Source organism: Alternaria burnsii (genome assembly GCF_013036055.1).
Source record: "Alternaria burnsii strain CBS107.38 chromosome Unknown 715, whole genome shotgun sequence".
Lineage (NCBI taxonomy): Eukaryota > Fungi > Ascomycota > Dothideomycetes > Pleosporales > Pleosporaceae > Alternaria > Alternaria burnsii.
In genome coordinates, this window is record NW_024066116.1 from 1003162 (window position 1) to 1021688 (window position 18527).

Here is an 18527-nt window from a genome sequence, read left to right on the forward strand (position 1 = left end):
CTCCTTCTCATATACGACAATTGTCGCAAGAGCTGCACCACTCATCCAATGCACTCAAAATGGCCCAAGATACACCAATGGCCGATGCCGAGGCGGTCAGGGAGAACACGCTCATGTACGGCCATGATAATGAGCTCGACGACAAGTACCCAACACGGCCGATGAACCTCCACAAAACACTTCCCTTCCATACTCTATTCACGGAACTATTCAATCCGCTTATGGAAACACAAAAAAGGAAGCAGCCTGTGGGAGCTCGGCGAAGAGTCGGACCACATGGACACTCTAACATGTCACCTCATGAAGCGAAACGTAACATCATCGAAAGATTCATTGCGAGTTGGCGCAAGCAAGTGGGCAATGACTTCTTTCCCGCAATGCGTCTCATAATCCCGGAAAAGGACAGAGATCGAGCCATGTACGGTCTTAAAGAGAAGACAATTGCCAAGGTCTTGATCAAACTTACGAGGATCGACCCCAACTCTGACGGTGCCAAACATATGCTGAACTGGAAGCTACCTGGTCAGCTGAACAAGGCTTCGGCATCAACCGCCGGCGACTTCGCTGGACGATGCTACGAGATCTTGTCAACCCGGCAACTCAAGACCGAATACAGCGACATGAGTATCGCAGAGGTCAACAACGCTCTGGATAAGCTATCACACATTGGTGCCGAAGAAGAGCAAGTCAAGATCTTCCAACGGTTCTATCGAAGGATGAACGCTGAGGAAATGACCTGGCTCATTCGCATGGTCCTTCGCCAGATGAAGATTGGGGCTACTGAGAAGACCATTCTAGACATATGGCATCCAGATGCAGAGACGTTATTCAACATCTCTTCAAACCTTCGAAGAGTGTGCTGGGAACTGTTTGACCCTGAGGTCCGTCTGGCAGGCGAAGACACTGGGCTGAGCTTGATGCAATGCTTCCAGCCACAACTGGCTCAGTTTCAGGATAAGGTAGGTAACTTTGAGAAGCTGGTCACAAGATTTCAAGGGAACACCGATGACGATACCTTTTGGATTGAAGAGAAGCTTGATGGAGAACGTATGCAGCTTCACATGGTTGAGGATCCTGACGCGCCAGGCGGCAGAACTTTTGGGTTCTGGTCGCGAAAGGCCAAAGACTATGCGTACCTTTACGGTAAACACTTCCAAGGCGATGAAGCTGGTGCACTCACACGGTTCATAACAGACGCCTTTGGCAAGAATGTGCGGAACATCATCCTTGATGGCGAGATGATCACCTGGGATATGGACCGCGATCACATTGTTGGGTTTGGAACTCTCAAGACCGCAGCTATATCTGAGAAAGAAAACAAAACGGACAAGAACACTGGTCAGCGACCGGTCTTCAGGGTTTTTGACTGCGTATTCCTGAACGACAAGTTACTCACACAATACACGCTACGCGATCGCCGTCGCGCTCTGGAAAGTGCTGTCAAGGGCGTACATCGTCGTCTGGAGATCCATCCGTACACCGAGGCGCGCTCGCATACAGAGATTGAACCAGCACTACGGAAGGTTGTTGCTGATTCTTCGGAAGGTCTGGTGCTGAAGAACCCACGTTCTATGTATCGGCTGAATCAACGCAACAACGATTGGATGAAAGTCAAGCCAGAATACATGTCCGAATTCGGCGAGTCGCTCGACTGTATAGTTGTCGGCGGGTACTTTGGCTCTGGACATCGCGGTGGCGCCCACTCATCCTTTCTTTGCGCACTGCTTACGAACAAAGATGCAAAGAAAGGCGACCTGAAGTACGAACATTGTTGGTCGTTCTTCAAAGTTGGAGGCGGATTTGCTCAACAAGACTATGCTGATATACGGGGCCGAACGGAAGGCAAGTGGCATAATTGGGATCCTCGACGGCCACCTCCATTTATTGAGCTAGGCGGTCATGAGCAGAATCGTCAACACGAGCGACCAGATCAATGGATCAGACCCAGGGATTCTGTCGTTCTGGAATGCAAGGCAGCAAGTGTGGAAGGCACCGACAAGTTTCGCTTCTCTTTAACGCTTCGCTTTCCTCGCTTCAAGGGGCTCAAAAAGGACAAACGCTGGGATCAGGCACTGTCGGTACAGGAATTTCTGGAAGTAAAGAGCAGAGCTGAAACTGAGAAGTCGGAAAAGGAGAAAGAATTCAAGATTGAGCAATCACGCAGGAAGAAGGCGAGAATATCGAAGAAGCCACTCACTGTGGTAGGTAACGATACCGTTGCTACACCATATGCGGGTCCAGCATCGAAGGTATTTGAGGGCCTGAGCTTTTTCATAATGACTGAGCAAATCCACCCAACGAAGAAGTCGAAACCCGATCTAGAAGCACTGGTCAAAGCCAACGGTGGCAAGATTGTGCAGCGCGATTCGATGGACAAAGACCTCATCATCGTAGCGGACAAGAGACTGATTAAAGTTGCATCACTCGAGAAACGCGCCACGAACAACATCATCAAGCCTATCTGGATCCAGGATTGCATCAAACAGAATGAGATAGACTGTGCCCCTTTACCATACCTGCTCCCATTCGAGCCAAACCGACATATGTTCTACCTCCATGATGACGATCAGCTCGACTTCGAGAACAATGTTGATGAGTATGGAGATTCGTTTGCGCGCGACATAGCAGATGTAGATGTTATGCGAAAGCTGTTGGCTGGTGTAGGAGCAGGGTCAGACAACAACTCAGCATTCGAACGACAAGGCTTCCTAGACCAACTAGAAGACCACGGAGAGTCACTTGCGCATCTCAGGACACACATGTTTGGCACAGTAAAAGCTGCGTTTGACAGCAATCCTATTGATGCTAGCGGGATGCTCAAAGCCCAACTATCGAAGAACTGTATTCGATTCGGCGGCGGTTCAGTGACTGATCGGATAGTTGAGGAAGGAGTCACACATGTTGTTGTACCGAATGAACACTTTTCGGCCCAGAGTGTAAAGGCTAAGGTCACTGGACTTGCCAGGATTGTGGGTGTCGCGTGGGTAGAGAAGTGCTGGGAGGAAGGCACTATGTTGGACGAGGAGAGGTTTCAGTGGGGGTGAAACAGTTCCTCTAGTCTTTTCTATGTAGAATAGGCACGACACCGAATTAATGATATCGCAAGAGACAGCATGATGAATCTATTGCTTATATAGTCCTCTGACTCAAAAAGTGCTGCCTTTCGTGAGATTCCGCTTCCAACCACTTTTAGTTGTCTTCACTCCAGTGCTCATGTTCGTACGTGTCACTCTGAGCTCAGCCTTCTCCACAACCAACGCTCCGTTACTCTGCGTCAAACGTTTTCGCAGGTCATCCTCCTCCAGATATTCGGCTTCACTGCCTAGCTCTTCTCGTATCGCTGCCGAATATTCGATGATACTGCGCAAAAGCCCGGGTCTCCTGCCACTCCTATACATTCTTGACCCTCGCCGTGTATCAAGCCACATGCCGACCATGATGCAGACCCAGATGAAGTTGAAGATGGAGACCATGAATAGAAAGATGTAAGAGAACCCCCACTGATACGTCTCGCTAGGTTTGCAAGATCCATGCTCCAGCAAATAAGCCGCGTCGTAGGTGTGGTTCGAGTCTGGGCGCTTCTCAAAAGCATATTGGTATCCAGGGTGTTCATGTAGTGGAACGGAGTTCAACTTTGCGTATTCGACAGGAAATCTGGTAATTTGGAGGCTTCGGAACAGGGGTAACTTGACGCCTTCCAGCACAAATTCGGCTGTTATATTTGTATTGTTGGTACCGTTGAAGCCAAAACCTACCCGAGGCACGCCATTCACTTCATATTCCCAGGTCCAGTTTCCGAACTGCTTACGGTCTGTACTTGGTCAGCTGAGACCCAGAGTATTGCGATCAGACATACAATTATCAATAGCATCGACGAGCGGCTTATCGTCTGTTGTAGCAACGAGCGGCGCATCGAAACCGTCCAATCGATCAGCGTCGTGGATAATGTACTCCACCTGTTTCACCTGGCTCCATCCGAGGAGGTTCCCATCAAAATCCTCTATGTATGGCTCATAAGTCGCGATGTAACCTGTCATGGCTGCCATCAAAGTCGGGAACGAGATCACATAGAGCGTGGATAGCAACATTGAAAGTATTGCCAGCCATCGGAATAAGCGCTTCCAGGTGCCCGCCCCAAAAGCTAAGAATTCTTTCCCCAGTACACCGAGCGTGCCCATTGTTGTTGTTTCGAAGGCTACGGCGGCATACAGTTTGTACGATGTGTGATGCATCTCCATGTGGTACACCAGCCACTCGTTGAAGACGCGATAGTTCGCCCATGCCAGCAAAAGTTGTCCACCTCTTCCAATAATCAGATCCCAGGCAACATCAATGACTTTTACCTGTGTAAAGGTCATAGCTCCAAAACTCAAGTTAGGCGTGAAGAAGTAAGAAGAATCCATAATGCGCCATGTTGCACCGGAAGCTTCCTTCCAAAGACCGTTCGGATAGCAGTCTCGCCCCATAATGTAACTTTGAGATACCGTTTCTGCGGCGGCTGCGAGGCTGACAATGCCGGCAAGAGCAAGAGGGAGCGCCAGCAGAACGGAAGCTACTCGCCAAGGAAATAGTGACCATTTATCTTGTAAAGCAGCCTCGCGGTCGTTCTGTGACCATTGGCGAGGCGTACCGGACTTGGTATCGCTATGGTGGTCGGCCATGGCGAGCAACTCGACGCTTCTTTGTGCATCGTCATCAGAGTCCTGACGAACAGCGGAGAATTGCGCCAGAGTCTTCATAGCTGAAGCACAATGAGATGCGGCATATGTCGAGGAAACGAAGCGCGCATCTAGCAAAGCCAGCATACTTGAGGTGATCTGAGCCGCTTTCAGGCGTCCGACAGCTCTAACGACTTTGGCTGGGGATTTTCATGAAACCAAGCGAGGCGCAGTGCCCGCATCTGGGGGCCAAATACCTGCCAACGAAAGTTGGCTTTTCATTATGCAAGCGCAGAGTGCCTGGCGATGTTCTCAATTATTGGCAAAACCCGAAGCATGCAGGACGTCATACGAGTTCGCTGATGCATTCAGCGACATGGGCACCCAAGCTAAGTGAAAGTGCGCGCTCCATGAGGCTGGTCTTGGGAGCATCCATTCTATACGAAACGATGTATGTATATGTGCAATAGTGGAGTTTTGTACAAGAATCAGTAATGGTTGTTCTACTTAGAGTCCAGGAGTGCCTTAACCGAATCATGGCCTCTCAATGATCCTTGGAAGTACACTTGGGCGCCAAGACACTAACAGTATGATGTACGCTGAGGTGGAGGTCATCGAGCCACAACAAACTTCATCGTTCTTAGAGTCAACTTGAAATACATCCATGCTTGTCGCAGGCTGTTCTTATCGCGAAGCTATGTCGAACTATCTATTGCGCTCCTTCCGGCACACAGCTTGATGCAGTCTAGCGCCGCGCACCCCGCTCCCAATCAGGGCAGGTACCTAGACAGGAAGCACAACGGCTGATAGCAATTCATATCGCCTCCAGCAGAATGATTCGTTCGCACGTTAATGACCATGTGACATAGTCCTTGAATAGTATGATGCTCCGGATGCAGACCTGCGATGATCTGTCCTCGCGACAGCGACCTGATGGCTCCAACTTCCTTAGATTTATCGCATGATCTAAGCTAGTTAGGCGGGGAGAAATGATAGCAAACATGTGGACTGCACGTACAGCCCTTCTGACGGGTCTTGTCATCTCACTTCTTGGAGCCTTCTACGTCTATCAGTCCCCTACGCCGCTCGATTTTAGCATGCCTCATTCAATGTCCAATCGCACCAGCATGCCCGATTTAAAGCTCACAATAAACCAAACCTCACGCTCCCCACCAGCCCTGCTCATTACACTCAAAAATATGAGCCCAGAAGTCCCCTACACAATCTTGAAATGGAACACACCACTGGACTCTTCCGCACTCAACACTGGTATTTTCACCGTCATCGATGCCGATAGTGGAGAAGAGGTCAATCAAACCGTCTTGCAAATCAATCGCAAAATGCCTCCTCCGCAAGAGTCACTCGTCACGCTTGCACCAGGCACGGAAGAAGAGGTTGAGGTAGTCTTTGATAAGCCGTGGATGCCTAAGCGCAAGCCAGCCAAGTACAAGGTTCAGGCCAAGGGTGTGTGGAATGGTGTTTGGGGAAAGTACGGAGATGAAGTGACCAAGGAAGATTTGTATGCTTATCTCGAGAGTCCTTTTAGTGGATGGCGGTTTGCAACGAATGAGGTTCTTATGGAATTGCATTAAAGAGGGAATCAAGAAGATGAAAGTAAGGTGTTCTAGCGGCATGCTACTATTTCGACTGGCCAGCAGCATTCAGAATCTCCCTCTTTTCTCCATCAAATTCCTCATTTCTGCTCCGAGATCGCCCACTAGCCCTGCTAAGCTCAACCGATTCATCAGAGAATTTTGCATTGCTTCAGGACCTGCCACAGATACTACCCAGCATTAGCCCTTTATCACCTTCAGTTGATCCAAGTTACATACTCTACTCGGTTTTCCGATACGCTCTCTGATGGAAATTTGTGAACCTTTCGACGATGTCGAGCCGTGAGTAGATGTGCGCTCCATATTGCGTAGCGAGTGGTTGCGTGTATGCGTGTTTCTGTTTGATGTACAATTCGAAAGGAGCGACCTAGTTACAGCAAAGAAAGACAGTGATATGAGAAGGAATGGCTTAGTGAGTACACACTCCGCAGCACCAACCCAGAATATATACGCACCAAATCGCCATCATGACTGCACCAACTTTGGTTGATCGACAGTCGCCAGGCACCCGCTGATCGTGCCCCATCCGACCCAGCATTCTACAAAAACTTTATTCCAGTATCGGTTTACCAGCCCATCCAATGCGAACCATCTTACTTCTTTCGCGCTTAACGGCGTGCTCCGCTAAAATCCACTCATAGGAATATAAGAAAAAGAAAAGAGGAAGCTGAAACGCGGAGATGAACAACAAACCCCACTTACGCTTCGGGTTCGGTGCGAACATAACAACACAGTCTAGCGGAGTAAGGAATTCAAGCTGAAGCATGCTCCGAAATCCAAGAATGGAAAATTGACGGGCAAGTACTGGATATGTGACGGAGATATTTCAGGACCTTGATGATGCTATGTAGCCGTTGGACGACTCATTCAGAGCCACCGGCATAATCTGTACCCTCCCATTACAGCCTCTCATCCTACCACGCTTCACGAGGACCCATTCTGCTCTTTCTCGCCGAGCCCATACGCTTTCAGCACCCTTTTCGCGACGCCCTCCCCGCTCCAGTACGCCCCCGTGACAGTCCCTAACGCAACAAACGGCGCACAATGCTCTCCAGCCAACCAAACACCTCGTTCAGGCATGCCCTTTCGTAATGTCTCCACATCCTCATCACCCTTTTCGAGCCCAATTTGGAAATTGCAGTATGAACCGTAGCCAGCGAGTTCGTCGTTTGCCCATGCTGTTGCCAGGACGGCTTGTGGTGCGCAGTCGCTGTGGTTCGGCTTGTAGTTGGGAAGTTTGGAGTAGTAGGGCAGAAAGAAAGATGTTAGAAGGCTTCCATGCTTTTCTGGTGGGTTATTTGCTAGGACTTCGGCGATATGTAAGCTTGTTGGTCCAAAGGTGTAGAAGAGGAGGGTTGGATGCGCCGTTCCTCTGGGAAGGGCGGCGAGATTCACAGCTTCTTGATCCCAGGCTTTTGGGTTCGTTTCAGATGCATATGTTGGATGTGTCCAGTGTGTGAAGCCTGGATAATGTGTTGGATTGACTGGTGAGTCAGTTGCTTGATGCACGGGCGCTGTTGTTGCTGTGACATTTGGTCTGCTTAGGTCGCGAGATGCAGAGGGTAATGCTGCATCGCTGGCTGTTCCTTCGTTCCAGAAGGCGCTTGGGAAGGTGATGTATACTTTGTCAAGATGCCCGTATCCGAGACTTCCGACAGCTTCTGTCAATCGACTTGGCAATGCTGGAACGAAAGCATCGAGATTGCGCTTTAGCCATCCTAGTGGAGCCGTCATGATCACTTCGTCGAACATCATACTTTGCCGGCCTTCAAGCTCGATGGTAACACCAGCATCTGCAGTGTCCTCTCCCGATACGATCCGCTTTACTTTATGTTCAAACAGCATCGTCGCATGTTCCAGCGCAGGCTCAGCAATCTTCTTCAGCACCTTGTCGTACGTAGATGCGACAAAAAGATTCTCGCCATCGATACACTCCTCCAGCCAGAAAAACTTCAGACTTTGCCTTTGGATGGGCGAGCCAACGAAAGCACCCCACATTTCTGCCATTTGAAGGATGATCCGCTGTTGCCTCTTCGATTCAGCATCCTGATTAGGGAACATTTCTACAACCCGCTCTTCAAAGTAGTTATACAAACTTTTGTCCGAGGATATCGTGGCTGAATTCTCATTCGAAAGCTTCATTGCTTGCTCGATGATAGTCCAAACATGCTCAGTGTTCTTCGCTGCGTCTTTGTCAGACATGTGGTTTCCCTGGCTGTCAAAAACTGATTGGCGACCATCCCAGTTCATGCTGATAGTCTTGGTCTCTTTCGCAAGGTCTAGGATAGGGTTGTCATCAGTGCCGTGTATCCAGTTCGGGCCGCTAGCGAAACCATTAGCTTGGGTATAGCAGACCATATTGGGGCTTCAGACTCACAGGTCAACTAAATGACCTAGCGCATCGCTTTGACATAACTGTTAATTCATTAGCACATACGAATTTACATGGATGGGTAGACAGACTCTTCCACCAACCCTATTTCTCCCCTCCAGGACCGTAACCTTGACCCCGTGCTTCAACAGCAGATCCGCACATCTCAGCCCAGCAACACCTGCACCGACAATACAGACATGCGGTATCTTGCCTGCCGCTCTTCGGATCATATTGGTTTCGTCCATGTAGCCTTGCTTGTGTGGCGAACCAAACAGATCCTTCGATATTCGAGTCTCTCTTTCAGACGACGTTCTGTTATTCGGACTGTCAGCTCTACGAACTGCATTCTCATTGCCGATATTTCCCATGTTGACGGATCGCTATTCAGCAATAGCGAGAAAGTCGAGATGAAAGAAAAAGGCTATATCAATGTTGTGGCGCTGATGCTTAGCCAAGCATGCGTTGACAAGTATGGTCGAGAGATGCGTCCCAGTAAAAGGTGGTTCAGAGAAGGAGAGTGCTGGCGGCGTGGTTGCCACGCTAGTGGCAATCCGTATCTCGTGCTACTGAGTGAATCATAATGACTACTCCGAAAGATTGGGTTGAAACGAGTCTACGATGCTGACAAAAGGATTCTTGTTGGTGCGAATGCTATTGTGACAAGGAATTAAAGGCGGCACAGCACCTCGAGTAGGGACAACCGCTCACATACCATAGAATATTTGTGTGGGCTGGAAAGAGGTAACGACCTCGTTTCGATTTGGCCTTGTGATGGACACAAGAGCCAATCTAATTTGTCCAAGAAATGCCAACGCGATGTATTAGGTTGCAAGTGAGACGTGTGATAAGGTAGACGTTGTACGCTGTCATGCGTCTGCATGTACGTCAGATAGCGAGCAGTAAGCCCGACGCTAGCTTTAGTGCCACGAGGCTGTATCACGAACATGATTGGACAAAGTGACACAGACGAACTTGAGCTCAACCCATTAGATTCCTAACTGAATAGTACATTACGAGCATTGTTCTGGTATTAAGTGGCATTTTACTGCCGTGGTATCATATCTCGCCCATCATCCTTCAAGATCGTCAGTCCCTGCGTGTCACACCTATTTGTCCTTGGAACCGATGTGAAGCTTGTTTTTCATCTTCTCCTTCAAGTGCGACATCTTGCCACCCTTCTCTTCGTTGCTCGGAGACGAGGTCAAGTCGGTGGACTCAGACTTACGGCCCGATTCAGACTTGCGACCTACATGCTCTCCAGCCGAACCTGCAACACCGTCAGTACTGCCCTGACTATGTCCAGGTTGCCGTGTCCACAAACCCTTGGACTCTGATCCACCAGAGGCAGCGTTTTGCTTAGCGGTAGCTGCATCAAAGTTGCTGCTGTCGGAAGGAACGCCTGTTGATGCCCAGCCTGGAGTGTCGCGGTTCTCAGAGAGCTTCTCGGCATCGGTTTTTGTCTCTGTACCGGCGCCAGCTGCGTACACACTTGAACCAGCTGTGACGGAGTCGGGAGCAGTGGTCTTGATGGCAGGGTCAGGGCTGGTGGAAGTGGCGGTTGTAGATTCAGTGGCTGTAGGGCCGGCGCCTGGTGCACCCGAACGACTGATGTCGTCAAGTGGTGTTTCCTTCCAAATCTTGTCGGTAACTCCAGCCTTGTCTGTGATGCCGGTGCTCTGGGCCGTCGAAGAGGCGTCAGTGTTGGATGTAGCAGCGTCGGGGTTGAGAGGAACGATTGGCATGCCAACGTAGGATGCATCTTTGCTATCCGAGTAGATCTTGGGGTCGGTCGATGTCTCGGTCGGTCCCTGGGTGGTGGGATCTAGCTTCAGGAACTCATCTGAGGTGGAAGTCTTCTCAGCTGCCTTCTCAGTTGCCTTGGCTTTGGAGTAGTTAGCATACTACCCTATCGAAAGCCCATATGTCGAATGCGGGTGGTTAAATACTCACAATCGTTGCCCTGGTCAAAAGGCTCCGTGACGGTACCCTTGCCAAGCTCACCAGAGACGGGCTCCTTGCCGGCAGTCTCGTTGTTCTGGTAGTCAAGGAAGGTTCCCTTGTCAGCTGCGGCTAGAGGGGTTGCTGTGAAGCGGGGTCAGCATAGATCGTCTAATGCGAGACTTGGTGGGGGCGCACCAAGGTTGCCTTGGTCATAGGGCTGAGTGACAGTGCCCTGACCCTGCTCGCCTGAGATAGGCTCCTTGCCTGCGGTTTCGTTGTCCTTGGTCTGTTCGACCGCTTCCTCGGTCTTGGGCTGGTCGCCGTAGATGAGCTTCGAGGCTGTAGTGGCAGCAGTGCTGGCAAGGTTGGTGATGGTCTCCATGTTGACTGTGGTTTATCAAGATCAATGGCAAAAGTAGGGATTATGAAGTGGGCGAGGGAACTAGGTATCGTGAGTATACGTCGAGTCAAAGAGCCCGTGTTGGCGCGTTATGAAGGCACGCGGGCAGTGACGTAGGTTCCTGCGTTTGTCCCTGTTCTACCCAAGATTCAGCCACAGCCCGTGTTACGGGACACCTACACCAACGGGACAACCTACAGCGAGCCCCAGAGTGGGGCCTAATCATAGCATATACCTTGATTTAACCTCAATTGAGCTCGATAACGCCATCGACATACCAATCGATCTAGGGAACGTAGTGGGTGGAGCTGCGTCCAGGTGCCCTTAATGGCCAGTCACGCGCGAGGACCTCAAGTCAAACCAAAGGCGCGCCACATCACATCCTGATCTTCGTGATTGCGACCGGCCTGGCACGCGTGTTGGAATCTCGAATCTCGAATCTCGGCCGCGCTGTTGGAAAGGAGCGTGGCTGGGCTTGCGTCATGCTGCAAACATGTCAAACATTGGTCTTAGCGCGTTTCGTCATCGTCAACGACTCTTTCGGCATGCCTAGAGAGGTGAAGATGCTCGATTCGTTGATCCACGTACCAATCCTTTATACAAGGCCTTGTGCTCCCTCAACACAGAAGTCCGTATTGCGGTATTCAATGGTCTCTTTGGCCCAATGTTGATCCTTTTTCTCTATTCCGAGTTGCCGAAGGCGTTTGCAAGTTTGAAGGTGGTATGACCTCGGATGCCCCTGCACTTATAGATTCAAATCACCGTTTAAACAGCAGATGTGAGTACAAGGGGCAGAGCTTCTGTAAGGCTCTACCTAGAGTATAGTTTTACAATCTGTTTAGTCACGTGCAGAATGGCATTACCTACCTATGCAGGTAGACGTGGCGGTCGACCCGTTACAAAATTAAAGCATTTCACGCACGACGCGGACTTCTTTCTGTGTATCTACCAGTGTTAGAAGGAAGTTCTTTGGAGGCTTCGGCTCAAAATAGTCATTGTTTCTCTGTCTCTCAGTTGGCGAGACATCTGGACAAAGAAACATTGCTTTGGCATCGACCACTAAAGAACCCAGAGGTTCGATGATGACTTCGTAAGAGGCTTCTTAAAATGTAGTAATCCCACCGCCACGTTCGGCTACTTGGTTTGCAGTGGAGGGAGCGACCATATCCACTTCGCTCGAGTCATTACTGTAATTGTTTGACACGAGATAACAAGGGATCAGACCAAATGAAGTCGTTGGAACTTTCATCGCATGATTCTTTTAGTATTCTCTTGATTGAGTATGTTGACAGATTCGAACTCCCTGATCACCACCTACTGCAACCTTGCATCACACCCCCGAGCAGATTCCACCGCACATCGTAACCTGATAACCATGGAGTCGACAGCACACCAGCTCCCCATGTACCCTCATCACGTTACCACGCCTGGCATACCAGGAACGACTTACCAAGTCCCTTCCCACTATCGCTGTCAGTCAGAAATCCGGGGGATACCTAACCATGATCTGCAACTACATCAAAGCCCAGAGAGCTTTGCTAACCTCGACTATCAGGATATCATCGCTCGTTATAATGACACTGCCGAGATGCATACCTGTGCGGTCTTCAAATCGGCCACTTCCAACGACGACATAAACGATAGAAAGGATGAACTACAATATGATGCCAGGTTCGGCGGCAACTTCGATCGTCGAAACACTAGGATTAAACCACTTCGAAGCAGACAAGATCGAGATGGCACTTTCATGGTTGCGAGTGCGCGAACGCTATGCTCCTTATCTTCCGAGTCATCTCCTCCTGCGTCCCCATCTTCACATTCTCCTTCTTTGATTTACAAAGAAACCCTGAAAATCGAGCATGGAATAGGCCCACAATCCATTCCTACACATATGCTTGTAGAAAAACACCACAATCTCTACTGCCGGATTAAGACTTTTCTTGTACAATTCCTTCGACTCTATCCTGATACCACGATGATCAGGATCTGTAACCACAAGTTCCGGAACGGTCGGTGCAAGAAGTGTGACCTTCCCGAGGCTATATTGCCATATCTGAATGGGGGTATGCGAGCGGGCTTCTATTGCAAGCAAGATGGGTGTGATGGATGTAGCAATCGTGCTTCGACATTGACTTGCGATACTTGTGGTTCAAAGGAGGATCTATGCGTTCTTGTGAGTAGCGCTTCGAAGGAGTTACAATATAGCTGGTACTGACTGTCAACAGCCATTGCGCATAAGATCGAGTATGGTGGCATCTTCACTGCATACTGATAATCGAGATACAGATACTGGGAGTAGGCTGACAATCGCAGAAGAAGCGCCCCAGATCGGCTCCATAGACTCTATTCCCACCGCACAACGCGTACACATCCTGACCAGCATCAACAGTACGTCCGAAAGCAGCATCTCGTCCACTGACCCATCTTCCGACTCATTCTTTGAATCAAATCCTGTTGGGCCATTCTCCAGCCCAGTGGACTACTCGCTCAGCGTTCCCCCATATCTACCCACCCATGATCGCAACACATCAACGGCTTGTCCAAGGTTCACTGTGGCCGTCGAAAACGAGGACTCAACACCTAGTCCTGGAAGTGTAGAGAGCAATGAAGTATTCGAGTCCGATGTCTTAGCGATTGCTGTACCGATCTTACAAGTCTCTCCCACCACGATTCAAATACGACAATCCAGGACTGCCAGTCAACCTTCAGGAATAACAAGGAAGGTACAAAGCCTGAAGGACGTCGTACATGATGCTGTGCACGGAGATATGGAGTCTCAGGTTATGATACTGAGAATGTATCAAGACATATTGACCGCAGATGCAATGTCCGCTTTATACCATAAGAGCGAGCCAGACAGTCATCTCATCCGAAAAGCACGGTTAGTCCTCGGCCTCCAAGTTCAAGAAGCGGCTGGACATATTCCAGTTGGTTTGGTGGAGAAGGTGTCGGTGCAGTTGCTTTCGCAGCATAGAAACCACGCGATGCGTATGGAGGCTTTTGCTGCATACATTTGCCAGGCGGTCGTCGAAAAGGAATTGTCAGAGGCGCGCGGGACGCAGATTTTGGCGCTCGCTGAAGACGAAACGTAGTAATAGAGGACGTGCAAAGTCTATTGGGTGAGAGTATAGTTGTCTTTCTATTAAGCCCAGGGCACCTCGGATGTATCTGACGACTTGACCACAATCAGTTTATGTTGCTAACGTGGAACCTAGAAGTGTGCAAAAAATAGTTTTCAGAGTATATATGCACAATGAAAGTGCGAGGAACACATCTCGGATGAACTTGTGAATATGATGATTTAAGTATCCGTGAGACTTCTGCTACGACCATTTATCGTGCACTAATCTCAGCCAGTTTCGCTTCTACAATATCTTCAGCTCTCTTCAATAACCCCAGTTCGTTATAGGATGTATCTGGAAATGCTTTCGTGAGCTCGACACTCAATCAGTGGAATGTTCAGTCGTCGCATCGTCTCATTCTCTGCTCATACATTCTGAGTGACTTTGCGTGTGGAGCTGACACGTGGTCTAGGATCGCGTCGTTCTACTCGTCCTCCATGCCTTCGAGTAGCGTATGCTCGAGAACGTCGCTCAAGGTTACCATGCCTTTAAGCTTACTGTTCTCATCTATGACGACGAATCGATGCACGCGCGACCTCCGGATTGTGTCGTATATGGTTGACATGTTGTCGTTCAGTGAACAGGTGAAGATGCCAGGGAAGTCCTGCTGCTGTCAGAAATGCGCAGAGATGGAAGAAAGAAATGGATACTCACGTCTGAACGCTTCAGTAGCGCATCGCCGACCGTCAGGTTCAAGTCATCGTATACGCCGCCCTTGATAAGCGTGATGACGTCTACAGCCTCAAAGACATTCAGCACGGTGCCTGCTCTGTCCAAGATGGGCACGCTTGATATGCTCTTCTTAACAAGCATATGGATGACGTCCATAACCGGTGTGTCCATGGATGCAGTCGCGAGATCCTCGTATGTGCCAACGTTCAGCTCCTTCAGTGGCTTCCGTAGCTTCTGCGTCTCCTTGACGTTCACCGCGATGAACTTCAAGATGCGGTATTGGGTGATGACGCTGACGACCATTGTTCTATGTGTCTCGTCATCGCTGTCGACAATAGGTATGCGGCGCGCGCGTGACTCAAGCATCTTGCGACATGCTTCGTATACGGGTCGATCGGGGTGTATGGAGATTGTTTCTATGGGTTTGACACCCAGAGCTTTCTCAATATCTGTACGTGTGAGTTGGTGGTCGGTGTGGAAGCAAAGCGCCTACCTCTCAGGCTGTTTAGGCGGAACTGATCTACCCGCGCCAAAGCGTCTGGGTTCTGCCAGTAGTATTGTATAACGTTTATGTAGTCGGATGTCGTGAGCAGTCCGGCGAATGTGGAGGATTTGGAGTCCCATAGCGGCGCTGAGACGATTCCTATAGCCAGCCGTCAGCTCTTGCTTTGCACACACACAAGGTTTCAAGCTCACCATTCTGGTTCAATATATTCAGACTCTTCTTCACTAGCAGCGCCGTGTCGAATACGATGAGGCGATAGCTTATGGGTAGGACGTCATAGCTTGTTCTGGCCTTGAGGAAAGCTCTGATGGTTCTCTAGCTCTTGTCAGCTGGCGCTGCGACCATACGCGACACAGGATTCCGCACCAAGCCGTCCAGTTGCTCGCGGTCGACGGCTGAAAGCTGGCGCGGCTGCTCTCTTGGGGGCAAGGGCGCCCGGGACTGCTGGAGCAAGTCCCTCGGCGTCACAAAGGCGGGCCGCGCATCGTTGGAAAGGGCGTTGGTCGTAGAGTCTGCCGTGTCGACGCCCGACATGATTATCGCGTTGCTCCTCGGAGCCGCATGGAGCGTGTGACTCCAGTAATCCAAGCTCCGGGGACAGGAACAGCGGAGATCGGGGGCTAGTAGAGGCAGGATTTCTCGAATGTGGTGAAAGAGGATGCAGGTAGACGCCCGCCCCACGATCGTCATTAGCGCATCGTGAACCTGGGAAGTCAATGCGCAAACATGCGGGGCAGACAGTGATGGAGGTAAACAGGCGGCAAACGAACACGTTGGACAAGCTTTGCATACGTTTTACTTTACTTTCGCTCGAACTTGAATTGAAGCGCTCAGCTGTGAGATACGGCTAACCTTAGGGAATGCACCCGAAAGAGACCTGGTTCCGGAACCAGATCCTCAGGCACGCTAGAAATCATACACTGCCGCCATCTGCCCATAAACATTGCACACCACCCTTGTCCCTCCCAAAATGCCCGCCCGAGCTGCAGCCTCCATATACTAGACAGTCCTCGTCCAAAACTACACGTCGTTTTTCCTAGCTGCCTTCGCAGCGTCAATGTTCAGCTCAGGACCTGGCTCTGCCTCCGCCTCCTCCATAATGATTTCCTGTGCCGCAGCCTCGACCGGTACTTCTGGTTCGCCGATTGCTTTCTTCGCTTGTGCCACGATGGCGTCTGCCTCGGTAATTCCGCCCTTCATGGTAGATTGGTCACCATCTACACCCATGGCGGCGTCATTCTTGCGCTGTCGAAGTGCCTTGTTGTCGAAGCGTACGACCATGCAGGAAAGATTGTCGGTAGAAAAGCGAGCGAGGGCATAGTCGACGAGCTTCTTGGATGCTTCTTGGGGATCGTGGACTTGGCGGACTAGGTCAACAGCTTCCTGGTCGGAGCAGACATCCCAGAGCTGTGTTCGTTAGTAGATGTTACATACTCGTTGATGGACTACTTACTCCATCGCAAGCAAGAATGAGAAATTCGTCCTGCTCTGCCTGGATAACAGTCTCGGTGGTGTACGGGTGTCCAGTGACCAGGTCCTTCATATAGGCATCCCCCAATGCTCGTGTAACAGCAAGAACACCATTAACGCGGTTGTTGAGAATCAAACCACCAGCGCTGGCAACCCGACGGCCTTCATTCTCGTCGCTGCCCTTGTGGTCGTAAGAGAGGCGAAGTGCTCGGCCATTACGGCAGAGAACAATACGCGCATCGCCCACGTTGGCCGTATACAGCACGCGCTGTCGACTGGCCTCGTTCCGTAACCTCGCCTCCACTTGTTGTTCAGCTGCAGGCTCCACAGCGGAATCAGCACCATCCTTTGCCTCGCCTTCGCCGGCGTGCTTGATAGCCGATACTGCCGCGGGTGCGAAGAGGACTGAGCCGGTGGACGACTGCGCGTTAGGCACTCGGTCCTCCCACCTCAAGACAGCGATGACCGCGGTACAACCACTGTTCTTCAGGGGAAGCTTTTCCAGCTGCTGGTCGACTACGGTAAAGGTCTGGTCGAGTAGTTCGGGTATCGGGGTATTTGGGTTCTTTCGAATTGTCTCTTCCAGAATCAAATGGAGCTTCTTCCCACACCAATCGGCAGCGAACGTTCCGGCGTGTCCGTCGAAGATGGCGAAGTATCCGTTGTCGGTCTCGACTACGGCTTGCGACAGAGCATCCGACTGAGTCGAACTGGCATCGGATATGGCGCGTGTCTTCTCGGCGCCATAAGAGGGAGCCGGAGTGCTCAGGAAGTTGTATAGGTATGCGTGGGTATCCTCCATCGTTCGTCTGCACTTCTTGTTCTTATCCTCTGTGACACCGACGCGGAAGGTGGATCGTGGGCCAGGCGCCGACTCGCCGGCAGAGTTGTTGAGTGAGCCCTGGGGGACACTGAGAGCAGCATCGGATTTGCCGAGCTTCTGCATGGGGGTTTGAGGGGAGGCCTTTTCTGACATGGTGGAGGTACTGGAGGTGGGAGAGCCTGACGAGCCGCCGAGATGCAACGACTGTTTCGCGCTCGAGAACATGTCCCGGGCACGCGACACGCCACTGCTCCGTCGTTTTCTCTCAGCAGGCGCAGAAGCGTCACTGGGCTTGCGATCTATCGAAGCGGAGCCGTTGCTGGTCGTGTTTATTGCGCCTGCAGCTCCGTTGTCTGTCACCGGGGCTGCGGTGGGCTGTGGCGCGTCATTGCTTGCAGGAGTGCCAATGGTAGAACTCTCGTCGTCCTTTGCATTCCCAAACATCTTCGAGAGCAAGCCTCCCTGGGCGCTCCGACGCCTGTTACCTGCCAGCTTGATTGATGGCGCTGGTGTTTGCTGGCTGGGTGGTGGCGACGGTGATGCAGTTGGGGGCGGCGGCGGATTCGGCGAAAGTGAATAAGCGGGGCTCAAGTGACAAGAATATGTTAGGAAGGATGTAAACAGACGCAAGGGGAAGAGTCGTGGGAGATGGAGTTCTTAGGTGTGATGACGTCGGAGGTGTATAGCGGGGCGAGCAACCGGAAATATCAATTGGCGCAAGAAGAGGGCTTGACGCTGGGAGAGGATGGCAAGGCGCGGGCACGTTCCAGGGTTGAGATTGGACGATCGCCGGTATAGCGTGGATGGAGTAGGCAGTGAGCTGCTGGGTGCTGGGTACAAGTGCGTAGTGGGAAGTTGTCTATGCCGTCTGCTCTTCTCGCGGAAGTGCGGGGGATCTCACGCAGTCAGTCGGGAAGGGCAGCACCACCTACGTATACCACGCTGGGTA

General features: G+C 50.9%; 7 protein-coding genes across 7 annotated transcripts; 3 read left to right on the forward strand and 4 right to left on the reverse strand.

Moving 5' to 3' along the window:
- Positions 1-59: 59 nt before the first annotated feature.
- Positions 60-3044, forward strand: GT037_007486 (atp-dependent dna ligase; the record flags this gene model as incomplete). The annotated part of the gene is made up of 1 exon (XM_038932533.1): positions 60-3044. One exon carries the CDS (start codon positions 60-62, stop codon positions 3042-3044), a length of 2985 nt encoding a protein of 994 aa, XP_038785021.1.
- A 102-nt stretch (positions 3045-3146) lies between these two features.
- On the reverse strand, positions 3147-4739 carry GT037_007487 (uncharacterized protein; the record flags this gene model as incomplete). Its single annotated transcript, XM_038932534.1, has 2 exons — positions 3147-3811; positions 3857-4739. 2 exons carry the CDS (start codon positions 4737-4739, stop codon positions 3147-3149), a joined length of 1548 nt encoding a protein of 515 aa, XP_038785022.1.
- A 920-nt stretch (positions 4740-5659) lies between these two features.
- GT037_007488 (uncharacterized protein) lies at positions 5660-6250 on the forward strand (the record flags this gene model as incomplete). Its single annotated transcript, XM_038932535.1, has 1 exon — positions 5660-6250. One exon carries the CDS (start codon positions 5660-5662, stop codon positions 6248-6250), a length of 591 nt encoding a protein of 196 aa, XP_038785023.1.
- Positions 6251-7195: 945 nt separating this feature from the next.
- Positions 7196-9013, reverse strand: GT037_007489 (amine oxidase; the record flags this gene model as incomplete). Its single annotated transcript, XM_038932536.1, has 3 exons — positions 7196-8594; positions 8649-8686; positions 8735-9013. 3 exons carry the CDS (start codon positions 9011-9013, stop codon positions 7196-7198), a joined length of 1716 nt encoding a protein of 571 aa, XP_038785024.1.
- A 738-nt stretch (positions 9014-9751) lies between these two features.
- Positions 9752-10968, reverse strand: GT037_007490 (uncharacterized protein; the record flags this gene model as incomplete). The annotated part of the gene is made up of 4 exons (XM_038932537.1): positions 9752-9912; positions 9967-10527; positions 10596-10727; positions 10782-10968. The coding sequence occupies 4 exons, from the start codon at positions 10966-10968 to the stop codon at positions 9752-9754; spliced, it is 1041 nt and encodes a 346-aa protein (XP_038785025.1).
- Positions 10969-12361: 1393 nt separating this feature from the next.
- GT037_007491 (uncharacterized protein) lies at positions 12362-14078 on the forward strand (the record flags this gene model as incomplete). The annotated part of the gene is made up of 2 exons (XM_038932538.1): positions 12362-13159; positions 13212-14078. 2 exons carry the CDS (start codon positions 12362-12364, stop codon positions 14076-14078), a joined length of 1665 nt encoding a protein of 554 aa, XP_038785026.1.
- A 454-nt stretch (positions 14079-14532) lies between these two features.
- GT037_007492 (pp2c-domain-containing protein) lies at positions 14533-18022 on the reverse strand (the record flags this gene model as incomplete). The annotated part of the gene is made up of 7 exons (XM_038932539.1): positions 14533-14712; positions 14763-15229; positions 15274-15423; positions 15477-15600; positions 15652-15905; positions 16359-16692; positions 16739-18022. The coding sequence occupies 7 exons, from the start codon at positions 18020-18022 to the stop codon at positions 14533-14535; spliced, it is 2793 nt and encodes a 930-aa protein (XP_038785027.1).
- Positions 18023-18527: the final 505 nt, after the last annotated feature.